Source organism: Diorhabda sublineata, chromosome 4, assembly GCF_026230105.1.
Source record: "Diorhabda sublineata isolate icDioSubl1.1 chromosome 4, icDioSubl1.1, whole genome shotgun sequence".
In the NCBI taxonomy this organism is placed as follows: Eukaryota; Metazoa; Arthropoda; class Insecta; order Coleoptera; family Chrysomelidae; genus Diorhabda; species Diorhabda sublineata.
Window position 1 is genome coordinate 37,176,701 of NC_079477.1, and position 23,209 is coordinate 37,199,909.

The 23,209-nt window shown below is 30.1% G+C and overlaps 2 protein-coding genes across 30 annotated transcripts in view; one reads left to right on the forward strand and one right to left on the reverse strand.

Moving 5' to 3' along the window:
* Positions 1-23,209, reverse strand: part of LOC130442582 (transient receptor potential cation channel trpm) — a 112,066-nt gene that overhangs the window by 30,757 nt on the left and 58,100 nt on the right. For all 29 annotated transcript variants that reach the window (XM_056776815.1, XM_056776826.1, XM_056776814.1 and 26 more), the window contains 3 exons: positions 15,944-16,106; positions 9,508-9,881; positions 1,120-1,256 (listed from right to left, as the gene is read on the reverse strand). In XM_056776815.1, the coding sequence (XP_056632793.1) occupies positions 1,120-1,256; positions 9,508-9,881; positions 15,944-16,106 (674 nt within the window). The remainder of the gene's footprint in view (positions 1-1,119; positions 1,257-9,507; positions 9,882-15,943; positions 16,107-23,209) is intronic.
* On the forward strand, positions 7,349-8,594 carry LOC130442587 (uncharacterized). The gene has a single exon (XM_056776843.1). It carries the CDS (start codon positions 7,524-7,526, stop codon positions 8,199-8,201), a length of 678 nt encoding a protein of 225 aa, XP_056632821.1. The 5' UTR covers positions 7,349-7,523; the 3' UTR covers positions 8,202-8,594.

Consider the following 23,209-nt stretch of genomic DNA (forward strand, 5'->3'; position numbering starts at 1 on the left):
TTTTGATTATTTTACAACATTACAATTAGATTTTCTCTAAATTATTTCATAGTTTTCTTGAAAAAATATTTGAATTTCGATTTAGAATTTATTTTAAAAATTTTTTATACTTTCGAATTGATTTTTTGCATTTTTTAAAAATTTTTAATGGATTTCCGATTTTATCCAGCTTTCCAGTTTATTCGAATCCTTTTAGTATTTAAAAAAATTTATTTAATTTTTGAATTTTTTTCAATATTTCCAGATTTAAAAAAAATTGTTGGTATCTAGCAATATTTCATTTCTTTTCAATTTTTTTTTAAATTTTGATTTTTCTCAGCATTTCGATTTTCCGATTCTAGTATAATAAATTTTCAAAAATAAATTTATTTGATATTCCCCTTTTGGATATTTACATGTTTTCTCAATTTTTCTCTAATTTGCAGAATTTAGATATTTTTTTAATCTCGAATTTTGGAAGCAATTATTGTATTTTCAAAATAATTTTATTTAGAAATTTTGATACCTTCAAATTAATTTTTGACTTTATTATAGATTTTCAGCTTTATTTCAAATTTTTCTTGAATTTATTTTTTTTCCAAATTTTCATTTTGTAACATTTTTATATTTTCGAACTAATTTCGAAATAAAAAAAAAATGGTATCCAGAATTTTTTCACGATTCAATTTATAAATTGTTGGTTTTTAAATTATCCATAAACTTTTACAGTTTCTTCAAAATCATTTTATTGATTTATTTATTAATTTTTATAAAATTTCAATTTACGTTTCAAAATTTCCACTTATTAAAATTAAAATTCAATCTCTTGAAAATGGTTTTCAAATCCCCTCATTTTTTTAAGGAATTTCTTATTTTTTCATTTTTCACCGTCCAAATTTTTATCATTTTCGCACTTTTTCTCAAATAAATTTTCAAAATTTCGATTTCAAAAAATTTTGGGCTCTTCAAACCGATTTTCGATCTTTTACACTTTTAATTTTCACAATTTTTGGTCCTAATTTTTTCCCATTCCCAAAATTTTAAATTTTCAAAATTATCGATGCTTTCAAACTGTTTTTCGATTATTTTTTTCAATATTTCTAGAGGCATTGCGACGTACTACCGATCATTATTACTCACAAGGATATAATCTCTGTTTCGATATGTATTTTTCCAATTTTCTTCTGAGTATAATTTCAGCTCCGTATTTTCCAACGGTACCATTATCGACTAGAAGAAAATAGGCGTGTCGATTGTTTAAAGCGGCGTTTTTTGATCTATAAATAAAACAAATATAAAAATAACCGACGTTTCGAACGATATCAGTTTTTTTTTAAACGTCAAGGGCAGTAATTACTAATTAATGACGTAATTAATAAAACGTCATATTGTCACGTAATTACCATTGATGTTTGCGTAATTGTGACGTGACCTGTATATTCATATAGAACGTAATTTATACTATATTGGGGTGTTTTTGAAAAAAAAAAAACAAATAAATTTATTATTACGTAATTCTCGTAATACTAAATTTTGACTAACACGGTATAATTTAATATTTCATATTACACGTCTGTGCGGTACTTCTGAATATTCACTTTTTCTCAGTGTAACTGATCTTTATCTAAATATCATGTTTTTTCGGTCTGACGATGCATCTTTTGATTTCTCTTTTTTTTCAGTGTACGTATCTGTTCAACACTTTTATATTGTATCAATGGTTATTAATTATATACTTTTTTACAGTGTAACTGTATTTTTTTTTCAAGTTTTTTCGTTTTCTCAGTGTAACAATGCGCCTATTAAACATAATTGTTTTTTTTCTTAGTGTAACTCTTTTTCCTTCAAATTTTCGTCTCCTTAGTGCGGTCCTTGAAATAATTGGTTTTTTCAGTGTAATTATGCTTTTATTGAACTGTTTCGTTTTTTTTTCAATGTAAGTTCGTCTATTCCAAATATTTTTTTGTAGTGTAGCTGTATTTCCATAAAATAGTCTCGTTTTTACAGTGTAACTGTATTTTTTTTTCAAATTTTTTCGTTTTCTCAGTGTAACAATGCGTCTATTAAACATAATTGTTTTTTTTCTTAGTGTAACTCTTTTTCCTTCAAATTTTCGTCTCCTTAGTGCGGTCCTTGAAATAATTGGTTTTTTCAGTGTAATTATGCTTTTATTGAACTGTTTCGTTTTTTTTTTCAATGTAAGTTCGTCTATTTCAAATATTTTTTTGTAGTGTAGCTGTATTTCCATAAAATAGTCTCGTTTTTACAGTGTAACTGTATTTTTTTTTCAAATTTTTTCGTTTTCTCAGTGTAACAATGCGTCTATTAAACATAATTGTTTTTTTTCTTAGTGTAACTCTTTTTCCTTCAAATTTTCGTCTCCTTAGTGCGGTCCTTGAAATAATTGGTTTTTTCAGTGTAATTATGCTTTTATTGAACTGTTTCGTTTTTTTTTTCAATGTAAGTTCGTCTATTTCAAATATTTTTTTGTAGTGTAGCTGTATTTCCATAAAATAGTCTCGTTTTTACAGTGTAACTGTATTTTTTTTTCAAATTTTTTCGTTTTCTCAGTGTAACAATGCGTCTATTAAACATAATTGTTTTTTTTCTTAGTGTAACTCTTTTTCCTTCAAATTTTCGTCTCCTTAGTGCGGTCCTTGAAATAATTGGTTTTTTCAGTGTAATTATGATTTTATTGAACTGTTTCGTTTTTTTTTTCAATGTAAGTTTGTCTATTTCAAATATTTTTTTGTAGTGTAGCTGTATTTCCATAAAATAGTCTCGTTTTTACAGTGTAACTGTATTTTTTTTTCAAATTTTTTCGTTTTCTCAGTGTAACAATGCGTCTATTAAACATAATTGTTTTTTTTCTTAGTGTAACTCTTTTTCCTTCAAATTTTCGTCTCCTTAGTGCGGTCCTTGAAATAATTGGTTTTTTCAGTGTAATTATGCTTTTATTGAACTGTTTCGTTTTTTTTTTCAATGTAAGTTCGTCTATTCCAAATATTTTTTTGTAGTGTAGCTGTATTTCCATAAAATAGTCTCGTTTTTACAGTGTAACTGTATTTTTTTTTTAAATTTTTTCGTTTTCTTAGTGTAACGATGTGTCTATTAAATATTATTGTTTTTTTTTCTTAGTGTAACTCTTTTTCCTTCAAATTTTCGTCTCCTTAGTGCGGTCCTTGAAATAATTGGTTTTTTCAGTGTAATTATGATTTTATTGAACTGTTTCGTTTTTTTTTTCAATGTAAGTTTGTCTATTTCAAATATTTTTTTGTAGTGTAGCTGTATTTCCATAAAATAGTCTCGTTTTTACAGTGTAACTGTATTTTTTTTTTAAATTTTTTCGTTTTCTTAGTGTAACGATGTGTCTATTAAATATTATTGTTTTTTTTTCTTAGTGTAACTCTTTTTCCTTCAAATTTTCGTCTCCTTAGTGCGGTCCTTGAAATAATTGGTTTTTTCAGTGTAATTATGATTTTATTGAACTGTTTCGTTTTTTTTTTCAATGTAAGTTTGTCTATTTCAAATATTTTTTTGTAGTGTAGCTGTATTTCCATAAAATAGTCTCGTTTTTACAGTGTAACTGTATTTTTTTTTCAAATTTTTTCGTTTTCTCAGTGTAACAATGCGTCTATTAAACATAATTGTTTTTTTTCTTAGTGTAACTCTTTTTCCTTCAAATTTTCGTCTCCTTAGTGCGGTCCTTGAAATAATTGGTTTTTTCAGTGTAATTATGCTTTTATTGAACTGTTTCGTTTTTTTTTTCAATGTAAGTTCGTCTATTCCAAATATTTTTTTGTAGTGTAGCTGTATTTCCATAAAATAGTCTCGTTTTTACAGTGTAACTGTATTTTTTTTTCAAATTTTTTCGTTTTCTCAGTGTAACAATGCGTCTATTAAACATAATTGTTTTTTTTCTTAGTGTAACTCTTTTTCCTTCAAATTTTCGTCTCCTTAGTGCGGTCCTTGAAATAATTGGTTTTTTCAGTGTAATTATGATTTTATTGAACTGTTTCGTTTTTTTTTTCAATGTAAGTTTGTCTATTTCAAATATTTTTTTGTAGTGTAGCTGTATTTCCATAAAATAGTCTCGTTTTTACAGTGTAACTGTATTTTTTTTTCAAATTTTTTCGTTTTCTCAGTGTAACAATGCGTCTATTAAACATAATTGTTTTTTTTCTTAGTGTAACTCTTTTTCCTTCAAATTTTCGTCTCCTTAGTGCGGTCCTTGAAATAATTGGTTTTTTCAGTGTAATTATGCTTTTATTGAACTGTTTCGTTTTTTTTTTCAATGTAAGTTCGTCTATTCCAAATATTTTTTTGTAGTGTAGCTGTATTTCCATAAAATAGTCTCGTTTTTACAGTGTAACTGTATTTTTTTTTCAAATTTTTTCGTTTTCTCAGTGTAACAATGCGTCTATTAAACATAATTGTTTTTTTTCTTAGTGTAACTCTTTTTCCTTCAAATTTTCGTCTCCTTAGTGCGGTCCTTGAAATAATTGGTTTTTTCAGTGTAATTATGCTTTTATTGAACTGTTTCGTTTTTTTTTTCAATGTAAGTTCGTCTATTTCAAATATTTTTTTGTAGTGTAGCTGTATTTCCATAAAATAGTCTCGTTTTTACAGTGTAACTGTATTTTTTTTTCAAATTTTTTCGTTTTCTCAGTGTAACAATGCGTCTATTAAACATAATTGTTTTTTTTCTTAGTGTAACTCTTTTTCCTTCAAATTTTCGTCTCCTTAGTGCGGTCCTTGAAATAATTGGTTTTTTCAGTGTAATTATGCTTTTATTGAACTGTTTCGTTTTTTTTTTCAATGTAAGTTCGTCTATTTCAAATATTTTTTTGTAGTGTAGATGTATTTCCATAAAATAGTCTCGTTTTTACAGTGTAACTGTATTTTTTTTTCAAATTTTTTCGTTTTCTCAGTGTAACAATGCGTCTATTAAACATAATTGTTTTTTTTCTTAGTGTAACTCTTTTTCCTTCAAATTTTCGTCTCCTTAGTGCGGTCCTTGAAATAATTGGTTTTTTCAGTGTAATTATGCTTTTATTGAACTGTTTCGTTTTTTTTTTCAATGTAAGTTCGTCTATTTCAAATATTTTTTTGTAGTGTAGATGTATTTCCATAAAATAGTCTCGTTTTTACAGTGTAACTGTATTTTTTTCAAATATCTCCGGTTTCTTAGTGTAACTACTTTTGCATTAGATTATTCTGTTTAATTATTGTATTTGTATTCTGATTTTCTTTTTTACAGTGTAACTATTAGAGTATTCCGTTTTCTAACTATAACTTCTCCAATTTTTTTCAGTGTAACTAACTTTTCTAAATTATTTTTGGAACCGTAACTTTGTCTGTATTATATATTTCCGTTATTTTTTTCCAGTGTAAAAGTGCTTTCATTTAATAGTTCAACTTTTTTCAGTAACTGCTTTGGTTTTGAAGATTTTCTTTTTCTTTGTGTAATATGTCTACATTACCAAACATCTTCATTGTCTCAGTGTAACTATCTTTTTAAATTATGTCACTTTTTTCCCAGTGTAACTGTTTTTCCACAATATGTTGTTTTCTCAATGCGAATAATCTCGTTTTCTCAGTGTAATTGTTCACTTTATTCAAATAATTTTATTTGTTTGAGTGTAATTATACTTCTATTATATTAAATCGTTTTTTTTTCAGTGTAATTTTTCATGTTTTTAAAATATTTTAATTATCTCAGTGTAACTATCTTTTTAAATTATGTCACTTTTTTCCCAGCGTAACTGTTTTTCCACAATATGTTGTTTTCTCAATGCGAATAATCTCGTTTTCTCAGTGTAATTGTTCACTTTATTCAAATAATTTTATTTGTTTGAGTGTAATTATACTTCTATTATATTAAATCGTTTTTTTTTCAGTGTAATTTTTCATGTTTTTAAAATATTTTCATTATCTCAGTGTAACTATCTTTTTAAATTATGTCACTTTTTTCCCAGTGTAACTGTTTTTCCACAATATGTTGTTTTCTCAATGCGAATAATCTCGTTTTCTCAGTGTAATTGTTCACTTTATTCAAATAATTTTATTTGTTTGAGTGTAATTATACTTCTATTATATTAAATCGTTTTTTTTTCAGTGTAATTTTTCATGTTTTTAAAATATTTTAATTATCTCAGTGTAACTATCTTTTTAAATTATGTCACTTTTTTCCCAGCGTAACTGTTTTTCCACAATATGTTGTTTTCTCAATGCGAATAATCTCGTTTTCTCAGTGTAATTGTTCACTTTATTCAAATAATTTTATTTGTTTGAGTGTAATTATACTTCTATTATATTAAATCGTTTTTTTTTCAGTGTAATTTTTCATGTTTTTAAAATATTTTCATTATCTCAGTGTAACTATCTTTTTAAATTATGTCACTTTTTTCCCAGTGTAACTGTTTTTCCACAATATGTTGTTTTCTCAATGCGAATAATCTCGTTTTCTCAGTGTAATTGTTCACTTTATTCAAATAATTTTATTTGTTTGAGTGTAATTATACTTCTATTATATTAAATCGTTTTTTTTTCAGTGTAATTTTTCATGTTTTTAAAATATTTTAATTATCTCAGTGTAACTATCTTTTTAAATTATGTCACTTTTTTCCCAGCGTAACTGTTTTTCCACAATATGTTGTTTTCTCAATGCGAATAATCTCGTTTTCTCAGTGTAATTGTTCACTTTATTCAAATAATTTTATTTGTTTGAGTGTAATTATACTTCTATTATATTAAATCGTTTTTTTTTTCAGTGTAATTTTTCATGTTTTTAAAATATTTTCATTATCTCAGTGTAACTATCTTTTTAAATTATGTCACTTTTTTCCCAGTGTAACTGTTTTTCCACAATATGTTGTTTTCTCAATGCGAATAATCTCGTTTTCTCAGTGTAATTGTTCACTTTATTCAAATAATTTTATTTGTTTGAGTGTAATTATACTTCTATTATATTAAATCGTTTTTTTTTTCAGTGTAATTTTTCATGTTTTTAAAATATTTTCATTATCTCAGTGTAACTATCTTTTTAAATTATGTCACTTTTTTCCCAGTGTAACTGTTTTTCCACAATATGTTGTTTTTTCAATGCGAATAATCTCGTTTTCTCAGTGTAATTGTTCACTTTATTCAAATAATTTTATTTGTTTGAGTGTAATTATACTTCTATTATATTAAATCGTTTTTTTTTCAGTGTAATTTTCCATGTTTTTCATTGTAACTGTTAAAATCCAAAATATATTTTCTATTCCGTATATATATATATTCCAATTTTCTCAGTGTAATTGTAGTAAGTGTTCTTAATATGTCAATAATCTTCTTCTTTTTCATCGAGAGATTCAAAAAGTGCCTCGACTTTGGTGACTATTCAGTATATAAACTAACCTGAAATCAAATGTCACGATTTTAATGAACGACGTGTGACATGATTAACGACAATCGCCTCATGAAAATGTAAAATGCACGTTTCCATTTAACGTAAAAATTCACCACCACCGATCACCATCCACAATCAAAATCGACAAGTGATGCTATCACGCATTATAACATCAATAATTTTACCGAAAAATCAAATATTCAGAAGATACGCCATCTCAAAAGCAAATAACATAACCTACAAATCACAGTTAAGAAAAATCTACAAAGAAACGATAAGAACTTATACGCAACACCCCAAAACCCCCGATCTCATTTACATCCCTCACATATTCAGATGGGTAAAGACGAAATTTCAATTTAAATATTTACAGAGAACCTGCGATCCCGAATTTACCGAAGGGGCTTTCATATTCGGTACATCGAAAGCGGTATGTCGCATCACCGAAATCATACACGAAGACAGACCCGAAGAACTCGACGAATTACTCACCCCATCGGCCAGATTGAAATTGAAACAAGACATGAAAACGAAATTGACCAAATTACAAAAAACAATCATCAAACTCAAACCGGAAGATATTAAAATATTAGTGCCGATTAACGTCAATTTGCGACACGAAGGGCCGAATAAAATCTGCAGGGTGGGAATGAGGGTTTTGGCGTTGAAATGGATGAAACCGAACAACGGACCGATGAGACTCGTATTGGTGGCGATCCAAACGGAATTTTCCAGAGAATATAAACAGGAAACGGTAACGGATTGGAATATAAGCGCTTTCGACGTACTGGAATGCGTCGTACTTTCCACGTCGACGACTTATGGATAAAAGTTTCGAAATAAACAAATTTTTCATTTTTTTTTTTTGTAAATAAATATATTTGAAACAATAATTTTTGTTTATCGTATTAAGTTCTTATAAAAAATCGGACGTAGGTAGAATAGTGTGAAAAAATAGGGGAGACTGAGGAAAAAGTAGACGACGAAAAGTAAAAATTACAAGTGGGGGAGATTGGGAACAAAAAAAGGAAAGAAACGAAATAGTAGGTGGAGAGATAGACGCGGAAAAACGAAAAAAATATATGAAAATCAACAAAGAGAGAGAAAATAGTTGGGAGAGTAAATAGGGGAAATCGGGGAAAAGACAAATTGAGAAAACAATAAAAAGGAAAGGAGGAAATCGAATGAAGAGGGAAAACAAAATAGAGATTGGAATAAAGAGAAAGAGGGGGTAATTATGGGAAAACTATAAAAAAAGAGGGGGTGATGATCGAGTGAGCAAGGGGGTGATGATCGAGTGAGCAAGGGGGCGAATAAAGTGCGTCGATCGAGTGGAAAACATGGAGAAATACGAAAGAAAGTGAGGGGAGAATCGAATAAAAGAAACAGTAGGGGGATATAAATAGAGAGGGGGAGAGTTCGAGAGAGAAAGAGGGGAGGGGAAAGATTGAGAAAGAAAGAGGAAGTTCGAGAGAAAGCGAAAGGAACGGAGGGGAATGGGAGATCAAAATATTTAAGGAGACATCGAGAGAGAGAAAATAAAGAGATAAAAAGATGAAACCGAAGAAAAACGACGAAGAAATTAAGGAGGCGAAGAGAAAATGAAAGAGGGGGAAGATCGAGAAAGCGAATGGAAGGAATCGAAAAAGAAAGAAAGAAAGAAAAGCTTGTATAGAGAGTGATAGATAGAAATATGGAGGGGAAGAGATTGTGAAAGAGGATGAATAGAGGAGAGATAGAGCAACGAAAATATAGAGTGAGAAAGAAGCAGTAAAATGAGACTAAAAGGAGGAAATAATGAGAGAGATAAAAGATGAAAAAGTGAAAGAAGAGAAATTGAGGAAGAAAAAGAAGCACATAAGGGAGGGATAGAGAAATACGAAGATATTGAGAGAGATAAAGAAAGGGAACTAATGAGAGAGATGGAAAAATAAGGGGAAGACACAAATGAGAAAATCGAAAAAATGATACGACAGAAATAAAAAGAGATAGCAAGATATATTTGGAGAGGTAGAGGAGAAGATGAGAGAGAGAAAAAAATTCAAAATAAACCGAATAAAAAAAAAGAAAAAGCAAATGTTTTTGGTATAGAGAAATCTACAACAAATAAAGATTTATCTAAAGGATTTACTTACCTTGGCGATGATATGGAATGATATGGTACTTCGGTGTGTTGTCCGATGAGATCTTGATTGTTTTCGACTATACCCCATGGTGCTATACCCAAAGTATTAACTCTACCGGTACGTTGGGATCGTTCTAATAGTAACGCGTCTCCGACGTGTTTCGTAACACCCGTATTCGTTCCCCCGGTAAATATCCAAGCTCCCGTCGACCTGGCGGCTTTCAGCAAACCTTTTCTAAGTACTTTTTTGAGTTTCGGTTGTAATTCGAAGTTCGCTTTACCGCCTTGAATGGATATTAACAGTTTCGGTAATTCCAGATTCCATTCTCGAGTTATTAACTGCATTAAGTATTCGGGTTTCGTGTCATGAGCCACTCGTATATACTGCGAATCATATTTTCATTAATAGATGGCGTTTTTTACTGTTTGAAACATTCTTAGTACTTTTATGTCCAGTTTCGTGATCTACTAATCTGGTGTCGGTGTGAATGACGTCATGCAATCTTCTAAGGACAAATGACAGTCTCTAAAGACAAATGACAGTTTCGAAAGACAAACGACATCTCTAACGACGAATGACGGAATTTTTTTGTATCAGACAGTCTCTAAAGACAAATGACAGCCTCTAACGACAATTAAGAGTTGGTTATTGTAAAAGACAATCTATAAAACAAGAGACAGTCTCCACAGACAAATGGCTGTCTCTAAAGATGAATAAAAGACCCTAAAGACAAATGACAGTCTCTAAAGATGAACAAAAGACCCTAGAGACAAATGACAGTCTCTAAAGATGAATAAAAGACCCTAGAGACAAATGACAGTCTCTAAAGATGAACAAAAGACCCTAGAGACAAATGACAGTCTCTAAAGATGAACAAAAGACCCTAGAGACAAATGACAGTCTCTAAAGATGAATAAAAGACCCTAGAGACAAATGATAGTCTCTAGCGACGAATAACAGCCGAATTTTGCTAAAAACACTCTTTAAAAACAAATGACAGTTTCTAAATACAATTAAAAGACTCTAAACACAAGTGACGAAATGTTTTTGTGAAATTCAGTCTATACAGACAAATGACAGTCTCTAAAGATGAATAACAGACTCTAACGACAAATGACAGTTGGTTTTTGAACAAAACAGCCTATAATAACAAATGACAGTCTCTAAAGACAAATGACAGCCTTCAAAGATAAATAACAGACTTTAAAGACAAATGACATTCTCTAAAGACAAATGACAGTTGATTTTTGTGGAAGACAGTGTCTAAAGACAAATGACAGTTGATTCTTGTGGAAGACAGTCTCTGAAATCAACTGTCAGTCTCTAAAAAGATAAATAACAATTGGTTTTTGAACAAAACAGCCTCTAATAACAAATGACAGTCTCTAAAGAGAAATGACAGTCTCTAACGTCAAATGTCGGAATGTTTTTGTGAAAGACAGCCTCTAATGACAAATGACAGTCTCTAAAGACAAATGACAGTCTCTAAAGACAAATGACAGCCTCCAAAGATAAATAACAGACTTTAAAGACAAATAACATTCTCCAAAGACAAATGACATTCTCTAAAGACAAATGACAGTTGATTTTTATGGAAGACAGTGTCTAAAGACAAATGACAGTTGATTCTTGTGGAAGACAGTCTCTGAAATCGACTGTCAGTCTCTAAAAAGATAAATAACAATTGGTTTTTAAACAAAACAGCCTCTAATAACAAATGACAGTCTCTAAAGAGAAATGACAGTCTCTAACGTCAAATGTCGGAATGTTTTTGTGAAAGACAGCCTCTAATGACAAATGACAGTCTCTAAAGACAAATGACAGCCTCCAAAGATAAATAACAGACTTTAAAGACAAATGACATTCTCCAAAGACAAATGACATTCTCTAAAGACAAATGACAGTTGATTTTTGTGGAAGACAGTGTCTAAAGACAAATGACAGTTGATTCTTGTGGAAGACAGTCTCTGAAATCAACTGTCAGTCTCTAAAAAGATAAATAACAATTGGTTTTTGAACAAAACAGCCTCTAATAACAAATGACAGTCTCTAAAGAGAAATGACAGTCTCTAACGTCAAATGTCGGAATGTTTTTGTGAAAGACAGCCTCTAATGACAAATGACAGTCTCTAAAGACAAATGACAGCCTCCAAAGATAAATAACAGACTTTAAAGACAAATGACATTCTCCAAAGACAAATGACATTCTCTAAAGACAAATGACAGTTGATTTTTGTGGAAGACAGTATCTAAAGACAAATGACAGTTGATTCTTGTGGAAGACAGTCTCTGAAATCAACTGTCAGTCTCTAAAAAGATAAATAACAATTGGTTTTTGAACAAAACAGCCTCTAATAACAAATGACAGTCTCTAACGTCAAATGTCGGAATGTTTTTGTGAAAGACAGCCTCTAATGACAAATGACAGTCTCTAAAGACAAATGACAGCCTCCAAAGATAAATAACAGACTTTAAAGACAAATGACATTCTCCAAAGACAAATGACATTCTCTAAAGACAAATGACAGTTGATTTTTGTGGAAGACAGTATCTAAAGACAAATGACAGTTGATTCTTGTGGAAGACAGTCTCTGAAATCAACTGTCAGTCTCTAAAAAGATAAATAACAATTGGTTTTTGAACAAAACAGCCTCTAATAACAAATGACAGTCTCTAAAGACAAATGACAGTCTCTAACGTCAAATGTCGGAATGTTTTTGTGAAAAACAGCCTCTAATGACGAATGACAGTTTCTAAAGACAAATGAAAATTGATTTTTGTAAAAGGCAGACAGTCCGTGAGGACAAATAACGATTTTTTTTTTGGTGAGAGACAAAATGACGGTTATTTTTTGGAAAATACGGTTTCCAAAAATTTAGTTTTAGTTTAGTTTAGCGTCGTCAGTGTGCTCAGAAGTTCACCAAGAAGACCAACAGACCAATTGTGACGTATAAATGTAGTGTGTGCGTAAAAGAAAATCTTAAAAATCGATTTTACGACCCGTGGGCATTAATTTTTTTGTCTCGGTACGCAGAAACATCAATCAATCAAAAGTTAATAAAAGTCCGATCGAACACGGAATCGTCTCGTTATCGTGAATATAATTTACTGTTTTAAGGAAAAATCGGGTTCAATTTATTCGAAAAATTATTTTTCGTTGAAAAAATATGATGTGATACTGAAAAAAGTGCGAGAGACTCATTTAAATTTCTTTTTTGTTTGAGCTGATGCCTGACATTTGATTGCGTGATTTCCTCTTCGATGTAATGCCCTAATTAGAATAGCGAAGCTGCTTCAAGAACGAAATCTAAATAATGGAAATATTAACATTCGAAAAATTTTCGTTATTCGCAATATCTAAATGGATAATGAGTGCAATAAATTTGATTTTTTTTATAGATAACACCCCTACTTTCCATTAAGAAAAATTGGGGTTGTAACTGTCGCTAGAAGGGTAAGTATTGCTGTATAATCATATTTCTGTTCAAATACCCTTCAAATTTGTGGAAAGTTATATGCTTTCGACCCCGTATATCCTTTTTACAAATTTAAATTAAAAACATTTCAAAAATTTTTAGTACATTCGTACTTTTTTTCAGTTTTCTCGGTGTAATTATGCGTCGAATTCAATTTTCTTGCAGTGTAGGTTCGCCTGCCTTAAATATTTTTTTTAGTGTAACAGCGTTTCCATTATATTTTCTTAGTGTAACTGTTCTTGTTTCGTTTTTTTTCCCAGTGTAAGTTCTAAATGCTTTTTCCCCGTGTGACTGAATTTCATAATATAATTCTGTTTTTTCAGTGTAACTACGTTTCGTTAAAATTCTCCTTTTCGCAGTGTAACTGTTCTTGTTTTGAAAAATTTCCTCAAAATATTGGGTGCTTTCGATATTCAATATTCTCCATTTAATTGATTCTTTTTCTCAGTGTATCTGAGCCTTTTTGAATACTTTTAACTCAGTATAACCATAATATATTTCCCTTTTTCCAGTGTAACTGTTACTTAAAACAAATAACAGCAACTTTTTTCAGTGTATTTGTAATGTAACTATTCCCATTTCTCAGTGTAATTGTTCTAGTTTCAATGATTTTCAGTTCTTCCAGTGTAATTACAATTTCGATTTAAACGTTCCATTTTTTTTCCTAGTGTATCTGTGTTTTCATTGAATTTTCTTTTTCTCAGTGTAACTGTGCTTTTTTATCAAATAGTGTACTAATATTGAATATTTCCGTTCTTCCAGTGTAACTACAATTCGATTTAAACGTTCCATTTTTTTCCTAGTGTATCTGTGTTTTCATTGAATTTTCTTTTTCTCAGTGTAACTGTGCTTTTATCAAATAATGTACTAATATTGAATATTTCCGTTCTTCCAGTGTAACTACAATTTCGATTTAAACGTTCCATTTTTTTCCTAGTGTATCTGTGTTTTCATTGAATTTTCTTTTTCTCAGTGTAACTGTGCTTTTATCAAATAATGTACTAATATTGAATATTTCCGTTCTTCCAGTGTAACTACAATTTCGATTTAAACGTTCCATTTTTTTCCTAGTGTATCTGTGTTTTCATTGAATTTTCTTTTTCTCAGTGTAACTGTGCTTTTATCAAATAATGTACTAATATTGAATATTTCCGTTCTTCCAGTGTAACTACAATTCGATTTAAACGTTCCATTTTTTTCCTAGTGTATCTGTGTTTTCATTGAATTTTCTTTTTCTCAGTGTAACTGTGCTTTTATCAAATAATGTACTAATATTGAATATTTCCGTTCTTCCAGTGTAACTACAATTTCGATTTAAACGTTCCATTTTTTTCCTAGTGTATCTGTGTTTTCATTGAATTTTCTTTTTCTCAGTGTAACTGTGCTTTTATCAAATAATGTACTAATATTGAATATTTCCGTTCTTCCAGTGTAACTACAATTTCGATTTAAACGTTCCATTTTTTTCCTAGTGTATCTGTGTTTTCATTGAATTTTCTTTTTCTCAGTGTAACTGTGCTTTTATCAAATAATGTACTAATATTGAATATTTCCGTTCTTCCAGTGTAACTACAATTCGATTTAAACGTTCCATTTTTTTCCTAGTGTATCTGTGTTTTCATTGAATTTTCTTTTTCTCAGTGTAACTGTGCTTTTATCAAATAATGTACTAATATTGAATATTTCCGTTCTTCCAGTGTAACTACAATTTCGATTTAAACGTTCCATTTTTTTCCTAGTGTATCTGTGTTTTCATTGAATTTTCTTTTTCTCAGTGTAACTGTGCTTTTATCAAATAATGTACTAATATTGAATATTTCCGTTCTTCCAGTGTAACTACAATTTCGATTTAAACGTTCCATTTTTTTCCTAGTGTATCTGTGTTTTCATTGAATTTTCTTTTTCTCAGTGTAACTGTGCTTTTATCAAATAATGTACTAATATTGAATATTTCCGTTCTTCCAGTGTAACTACAATTTCGATTTAAACGTTCCATTTTTTTCCTAGTGTATCTGTGTTTTCATTGAATTTTCTTTTTCTCAGTGTAACTGTGCTTTTATCAAATAGTGTACTAATATTGAATATTTCCGTTCTTCCAGTGTAACTACAATTCGATTTAAACGTTCCATTTTTTTCCTAGTGTATCTGTGTTTTCATTGAATTTTCTTTTTCTCAGTGTAACTGTGCTTTTATCAAATAATGTACTAATATTGAATATTTCCGTTCTTCCAGTGTAACTACAATTTCGATTTAAACGTTCCATTTTTTTCCTAGTGTATCTGTGTTTTCATTGAATTTTCTTTTTCTCAGTGTAACTGTGCTTTTATCAAATAATGTACTAATATTGAATATTTCCGTTCTTCCAGTGTAACTACAATTTCGATTTAAACGTTCCATTTTTTTCCTAGTGTATCTGTGTTTTCATTGAATTTCCTTTTTCCCAGTGTAACTCCGTTTTTACCAAATAATTTTTCCCAGTTTAACGATACTAGTGATGAAATTTGAAACACAGATGGCAGTATTAACAATTTTTTGTCCAATATAATACGGTAAATTAAAAAATTAATTACTTTTCAAAATTGGTTAATTCAAAATCCAACAATCTGGAAAGTTCATATTTATATCAATACCACAAAAACCGATTTCGAAGGCAGATTAAATCGAAATTTTCGGGTCGGATTCGTCTCGTAGGGCGAACGAATGTTTGAGGGGTTGAAATGATAAGATTATTTATCCGGGCGCTCTCTCTTGGGTATGAATTGATTCTAATTAACGAGGTTGAGGCTAGATTTCGAAGGGGTTTTCCCCATACTCAATCTGATTGGATAATTCATAAAATCCGGGAATTTTATTATCGTGTTTGAAGTATTCCGGGTAATTGAGGAATTAATAAAAAATTCGATGTTGACATTGAAAGTTGAATGTCGGTGCAGAAAATTGGACGTTTATTTTAAAAATTGAAAACTCACCTGAGCTTTGGAAGGATGCGGACCACCTTGAAACTCTAATATACCGTAAGCGTCGGTAGGACTGGCTATTGTGCACTTGCTCGGATACCATAGTTCTCCGGGTTGGGGAGGTTGGGTATCCGCCGTTGGTTTATGTTGTTCCAATACTCTTCCGCAGCAACATCTTAAATGAAAAAAATTGACATTAACAACGATGTTTTTCTGTTTCTTGAATGGTGCAACCTGTATAAGTTTTACCATGATCACCAATATTTATTACTCTAGCACATTTATGGATGCACTGTTAATCATCACGACAGTTGGATTTTGTAAAAGACAGCCTTTAAAGTCAAATGTAAGTTTCTTAAGACAAATGACAGTCTCTAAAGACGAATGACAATCTCTAATGACAGATGACAGTATCTGAAGACAAATGAGGGCCTCTAAAGACAAATTACAGTAGAACTTTATAAGAGGCAGCCTTTAAAGAAAAATGGAAGTTTCTAAAAACAAATGACAGTTTCTAAAGACGCATGACAAACTCTAAAGACGAATGACAGTCTTTAATGACAAATAACAGTACCTGAAGACAAATGAGAGTCTCTAAAGACAAATTACAGTAGAACTTTATAAAAGACAGCCTTTAAAGAAAAATGGAAATTTCTAAAAACAAATGACAGTTTCTAAAGACGCATGAACGTCTCTAAAGACAAATGACAGTCTATAAATATGAATGACAGTCTCTAGAGACGCATGACAGACTCTAAAGACAAATGACAGTTGACCTTTGTAAAAGACAGCCTTTAAAGTAAAATGTAAGTTTCTAAAGACAAATGACAGTTATCAGGGACATCCAAATTGAATTCTTTAATAAAAAAACAGCTAATGCCTTAGTATAACAACATTTAATGTAGAAATAAATTGTTTGTGAATGTATTGTTTATAATTTATCTCTAAGATATTTTCTAAGTGTGGCAACGTCGTTCGTATTCGTTGTTTGACTCACCATTCAAATTTAACGAAAAAAATTGCATAATGTCGAGTTTTATAGACATAAAATTAAGATACAAGACAGACTAGTGAGTTTATCTAATAAACTATAAAGATAATGTTTTCAAAATTTACGACATTGCACCTGAAGGTTAATCAAATGGAAAATGTTTACAATTTTCATTAGATAAAATATCAAGACGAGACGAATTTTGAACGAATCGTTTACAAGTTAATATCTACAGTTGAACAGCTATTGATTTTTATAAGTGGAAATTATGGCGTTACTCGATTTATGATAATTTTTTATTGAAATGAGAGTCTCCAAGTACAACTAACGGTGTGTTTTTATAAAAGACAGTCTCTAATAACAAATGACAGTTCATTTATGTGCAAGACAGCATCTAAAGACAAATGACAGTCTCTAAAAAGATAAATGACACTTGGTTACTATTAAAAACAGCATCTAAAGACAAATGACAGTTAATTTATGTGAAAGACAATCTATAAAGACAAATGACAGTCTCTAAAAAGATAAATGACAGTTGGTTTCTATTAAAAACAACATCTATAGACAAGTGACAGTTAATTTATGTGAATAACAGGCTCTGAAGACAAATGACAGTCTCTAAAAAGATAAATGACAGTTGGTTTCTATTAAAAACAACATCTATAGACAAGTGACAGTTAATTTATGTGAATAACAGGCTCTGAAGACAAATGACAGTCTCTAAAAAGATAAATGACACTTGGTTACTATTAAAAACGGCATCTAAAGACAAATGACAGTTAATTTATGTGAATAACAGGCTCTGAAGACAAATGACAGTCTCTAAAAAGATAAATGACAGTTGGTTTCTATTAAAAACAACATCTATAGACAAGTGACAGTTAATTTATGTGAATAACAGGCTCTGAAGACAAATGACAGTCTCTAAAAAGATAAATGACACTTGGTTTCTATTAAAAACAACATCTATAGACAAGTGACAGTTAATTTATGTGAATAACAGGCTCTGAAGACAAATGACAGTCTCTAAAAAGATAAATGACAGTTGGTTTCTATTAAAAACAACATCTATAGACAAGTGACAGTTAATTTATGTGAATAACAGGCTCTGAAGACAAATGACAGTCTCTAAAAAGATAAATGACACTTGGTTACTATTAAAAACGGCATCTAAAGACAAATGACAGTTAATTTATGTGAATAACAGGCTCTGAAGACAAATGACAGTCTCTAAAAAGATAAATGACAGTTGGTTTCTCTTAAAAACAGCATCTAAAGACAAATGACAGTTAATTTATGTGAATAACAGGCTCTGAAGACAAATGACAGTCTCTAAAAAGATAAATGACAGTTGGTTTCTATTAAAAACAACATCTATAGACAAGTGACAGTTAATTTATGTGAATAACAGGCTCTGAAGACAAATGACAGTCTCTAAAAAGATAAATGACACTTGGTTACTATTAAAAACAGCATCTAAAGACAAATGACAGTTAATTTATGTGAATAACAGTCACTGAAGACAAATGACAGTCTCTAAAAAGATAAATGACAGTTGGTTTCTCTTAAAAACAACATCTATAGACAAGTGACAGTTAATTTATGTGAATAACAGGCTCTGAAGACAAATGACAGTCTCTAAAAAGATAAATGACAGTTGGTTTCTCTTAAAAACAACATCTATAGACAAGTGACAGTTAATTTATGTGAATAACAGGCTCTGAAGACAAATGACAGTCTCTAAAAAGATAAATGACAGTTGGTTTCTATTAAAAACAACATCTATAGACAAGTGACAGTTAATTTATGTGAATAACAGGCTCTGAAGACAAATGACAGTCTCTAAAAAGATAAATGACACTTGGTTACTATTAAAAACGGCATCTAAAGACAAATGACAGTTAATTTATGTGAATAACAGGCTCTGAAGACAAATGACAGTCTCTAAAAAGATAAATGACAGTTGGTTTCTCTTAAAAACAGCATCTAAAGACAAATGACAGTTAATTTATGTGAATAACAGGCTCTGAAGACAAATGACAGTCTCTAAAAAGATAAATGACAGTTGGTTTCTATTAAAAACAACATCTATAGACAAGTGACAGTTAATTTATGTGAATAACAGGCTCTGAAGACAAATGACAGTCTCTAAAAAGATAAATGACAGTTGGTTTCTCTTAAAAACAGCATCTAAAGACAAATGACAGTTAATTTATGTGAAAGACAGTCTCTAAAGTCAAATGACTGTCTCTAGAAAGGCAAATGGTAGTTGATTTTTCTAAAAAACAGTCTCTAAAGACAAGTGACAGTTGTTTTTTTTAAAACAGCCTAAAAAGACAAATAACAGATAGATTTTGTGAAAAAAACATGTTTTAAAGACAAATGACACTTGGTTTCTATTAAAAACAACATCTATAGACAAGTGACAGTTAATTTATGTGAATAACAGGCTCTGAAGACAAATGACAGTCTCTAAAAAGATAAATGACAGTTGGTTTCTATTAAAAACAACATCTATAGACAAGTGACAGTTAATTTATGTGAATAACAGGCTCTGAAGACAAATGACAGTCTCTAAAAAGATAAATGACACTTGGTTACTATTAAAAACGGCATCTAAAGACAAATGACAGTTAATTTATGTGAATAACAGGCTCTGAAGACAAATGACAGTCTCTAAAAAGATAAATGACAGTTGGTTTCTCTTAAAAACAGCATCTAAAGACAAATGACAGTTAATTTATGTGAATAACAGGCTCTGAAGACAAATGACAGTCTCTAAAAAGATAAATGACAGTTGGTTTCTATTAAAAACAACATCTATAGACAAGTGACAGTTAATTTATGTGAATAACAGGCTCTGAAGACAAATGACAGTCTCTAAAAAGATAAATGACACTTGGTTACTATTAAAAACAGCATCTAAAGACAAATGACAGTTAATTTATGTGAATAACAGTCACTGAAGACAAATGACAGTCTCTAAAAAGATAAATGACAGTTGGTTTCTCTTAAAAACAACATCTATAGACAAGTGACAGTTAATTTATGTGAATAACAGGCTCTGAAGACAAATGACAGTCTCTAAAAAGATAAATGACAGTTGGTTTCTATTAAAAACAACATCTATAGACAAGTGACAGTTAATTTATGTGAATAACAGGCTCTGAAGACAAATGACAGTCTCTAAAAAGATAAATGACAGTTGGTTTCTATTAAAAACAACATCTATAGACAAGTGACAGTTAATTTATGTGAATAACAGGCTCTGAAGACAAATGACAGTCTCTAAAAAGATAAATGACAGTTGGTTTCTATTAAAAACAACATCTATAGACAAGTGACAGTTAATTTATGTGAATAACAGGCTCTGAAGACAAATGACAGTCTCTAAAAAGATAAATGACACTTGGTTACTATTAAAAACGGCATCTAAAGACAAATGACAGTTAATTTATGTGAATAACAGGCTCTGAAGACAAATGACAGTCTCTAAAAAGATAAATGACAGTTGGTTTCTCTTAAAAACAGCATCTAAAGACAAATGACAGTTAATTTATGTGAATAACAGGCTCTGAAGACAAATGACAGTCTCTAAAAAGATAAATGACAGTTGGTTTCTATTAAAAACAACATCTATAGACAAGTGACAGTTAATTTATGTGAATAACAGGCTCTGAAGACAAATGACAGTCTCTAAAAAGATAAATGACACTTGGTTACTATTAAAAACAGCATCTAAAGACAAATGACAGTTAATTTATGTGAATAACAGTCACTGAAGACAAATGACAGTCTCTAAAAAGATAAATGACAGTTGGTTTCTCTTAAAAACAACATCTATAGACAAGTGACAGTTAATTTATGTGAATAACAGGCTCTGAAGACAAATGACAGTCTCTAAAAAGATAAATGACAGTTGGTTTCTCTTAAAAACAACATCTATAGACAAGTGACAGTTAATTTATGTGAATAACAGGCTCTGAAGACAAATGACAGTCTCTAAAAAGATAAATGACAGTTGGTTTCTATTAAAAACGCATCTAAAGACAAATGACAGTTAATTTATGTGAATAACAGGCTCTGAAGACAAATGACAGTCTCTAAAAAGATAAATGACAGTTGGTTTCTATTAAAAACAACATCTATAGACAAGTGACAGTTAATTTATGTGAATAACAGGCTCTGAAGACAAATGACAGTCTCTAAAAAGATAAATGACAGTTGGTTTCTATTAAAAACAACATCTATAGACAAGTGACAGTTAATTTATGTGAATAACAGGCTCTGAAGACAAATGACAGTCTCTAAAAAGATAAATGACAGTTGGTTTCTATTAAAAACAACATCTATAGACAAGTGACAGTTAATTTATGTGAATAACAGGCTCTGAAGACAAATGACAGTCTCTAAAAAGATAAATGACAGTTGGTTTCTATTAAAAACAACATCTATAGACAAGTGACAGTTAATTTATGTGAATAACAGGCTCTGAAGACAAATGACAGTCTCTAAAAAGATAAATGACAGTTGGATTCTATTAAAAACAACATCTATAGACAAGTGACAGTTAATTTATGTGAATAACAGGCTCTGAAGACAAATGACAGTCTCTAGAAAGGCAAATGGTAGTTGATTTTTCTAAAAAACAGTCTCTAAAGACAAGTGACAGTTGTTTTTTTTAAAACAGCCTAAAAAGACAAATAACAGATAGATTTTGTGAAAAAAACATGTTTTAAAGACAAATGACAGTTGGTTTTTGTAAATGGTAGACTCTAAAGACAAATGACAGTTAGATTTTCCAAAAAACAGCCTCTACAGAAAAATGTCAGTTGGTTTTCCTAAAAAAGCAACCTCCAAAGACAAATGACAGTTCATTTACGTGAAAGACAGTCTCTAAAGTCAAATGACAGTTTGTTTTTGGAAAAGACAGTGTCTAAAGACAAATGACAGATTGTTTAAGTGAAAAATAGTTTTTAAAGAGAGTTCTTAAACTGGATTAAAATGAATCTAGAACTTGCATTAATACCATATTTCACATCAGAAATCGATTTTATCGTTTTTATAAATTAGAATCTCCAGAATTATGTTCATAATAATTTTTTCTCTCAATTTCGAGGAAAAAAACTATGCAATACTTTCATTTCTTATCAATGGGATTAAAAATATCTCCGTTAACAATGACTTTAGAAATACTATACAATGTAGACGAAATTTAAAACGAATAGTTTCAGAAAATTAAATTCGTCTATTATCAAATATTTTTAAACGTTCAAATTCGAAGAAGATACACGTTTCAAGGTTATCCTTATCAATATTATTATTTTGTTGACATTATAGATTAAATTGATGATTTATTTCGTAATAGAGTACAAAATAACGACGTCGTCGTAGTCCATTAAAAATTAACATGCATAGGATGGGCTATAAAAAGCTTTAGTTCAAACGGTGTGGAAAATCCGCCATCTTGAAAAAATAAGCGACATAGTTTTTTGTAGAAAATTAAATTCTCCGCAATTTTGTTCCCTCGACTTTTTTTCGTAAATTTGAAAATAAAGAAGTTATTTTAACAAACTTTGAGTACAACTACTCGATTACAACAATTTGATGCACCCCCGTATTATAAACGCGAGTTTTTAAACCCGGATTTTCCTAGAACAAAGAAATGGCACTCAAGATATCCAGATTTTACACCTGGAGATTTTTTTCTTTGGAGTTTGATACAATTATTTTAAATAAAAGTCGAAAATTCAAATTTTGAGTAACTCAAAAACCCTTTTTAGAGCCACTCAAATTTTGAGATTTATCACTAATAGATTCAAGGTGTTTTAACCGCATTCGTGAGCAAAAAAATCGAAGCTCCACATTTTTTATCGCGAGCGCACGACTTGGGACAATGTTTTTGTTCGCTAGTGTAGTTGGTATAATAAATATTATCGAATCCACCTCGTAATACAATTGGCATATTTTGAAAATATAACCTCTAAAACGTAATGTGCTTTTATTTATTAAAAACGCATTTACGAGCCTTCATTTCACAAAATAATTCAGTTTGGTTTTATCCTTTCGTCAAGGACTCAGTATTAAAGGTCCCGGAAATGCAGCCATTACATTCCTGTGACCTATTTCACGTAATCCGCTATCCCGTCGAGTGATATCTCACATTGTCACATGAAGTAATTTTGAAAGTGATCTCCGAATTATGTTTATACGGCTACTCGATTCGTCGGATCGGAAATTTGAAGTTTACGATTTTCTATATTAATTTTTCACGTCATTACATCGCT

What these genes read in the sequence shown, in the direction of transcription:
- LOC130442587 (XM_056776843.1), top strand. Translation starts at nt 7,524, where the DNA reads ATGCTATCACGCATTATAACATCAATAATTTTACCGAAAAATCAAATA.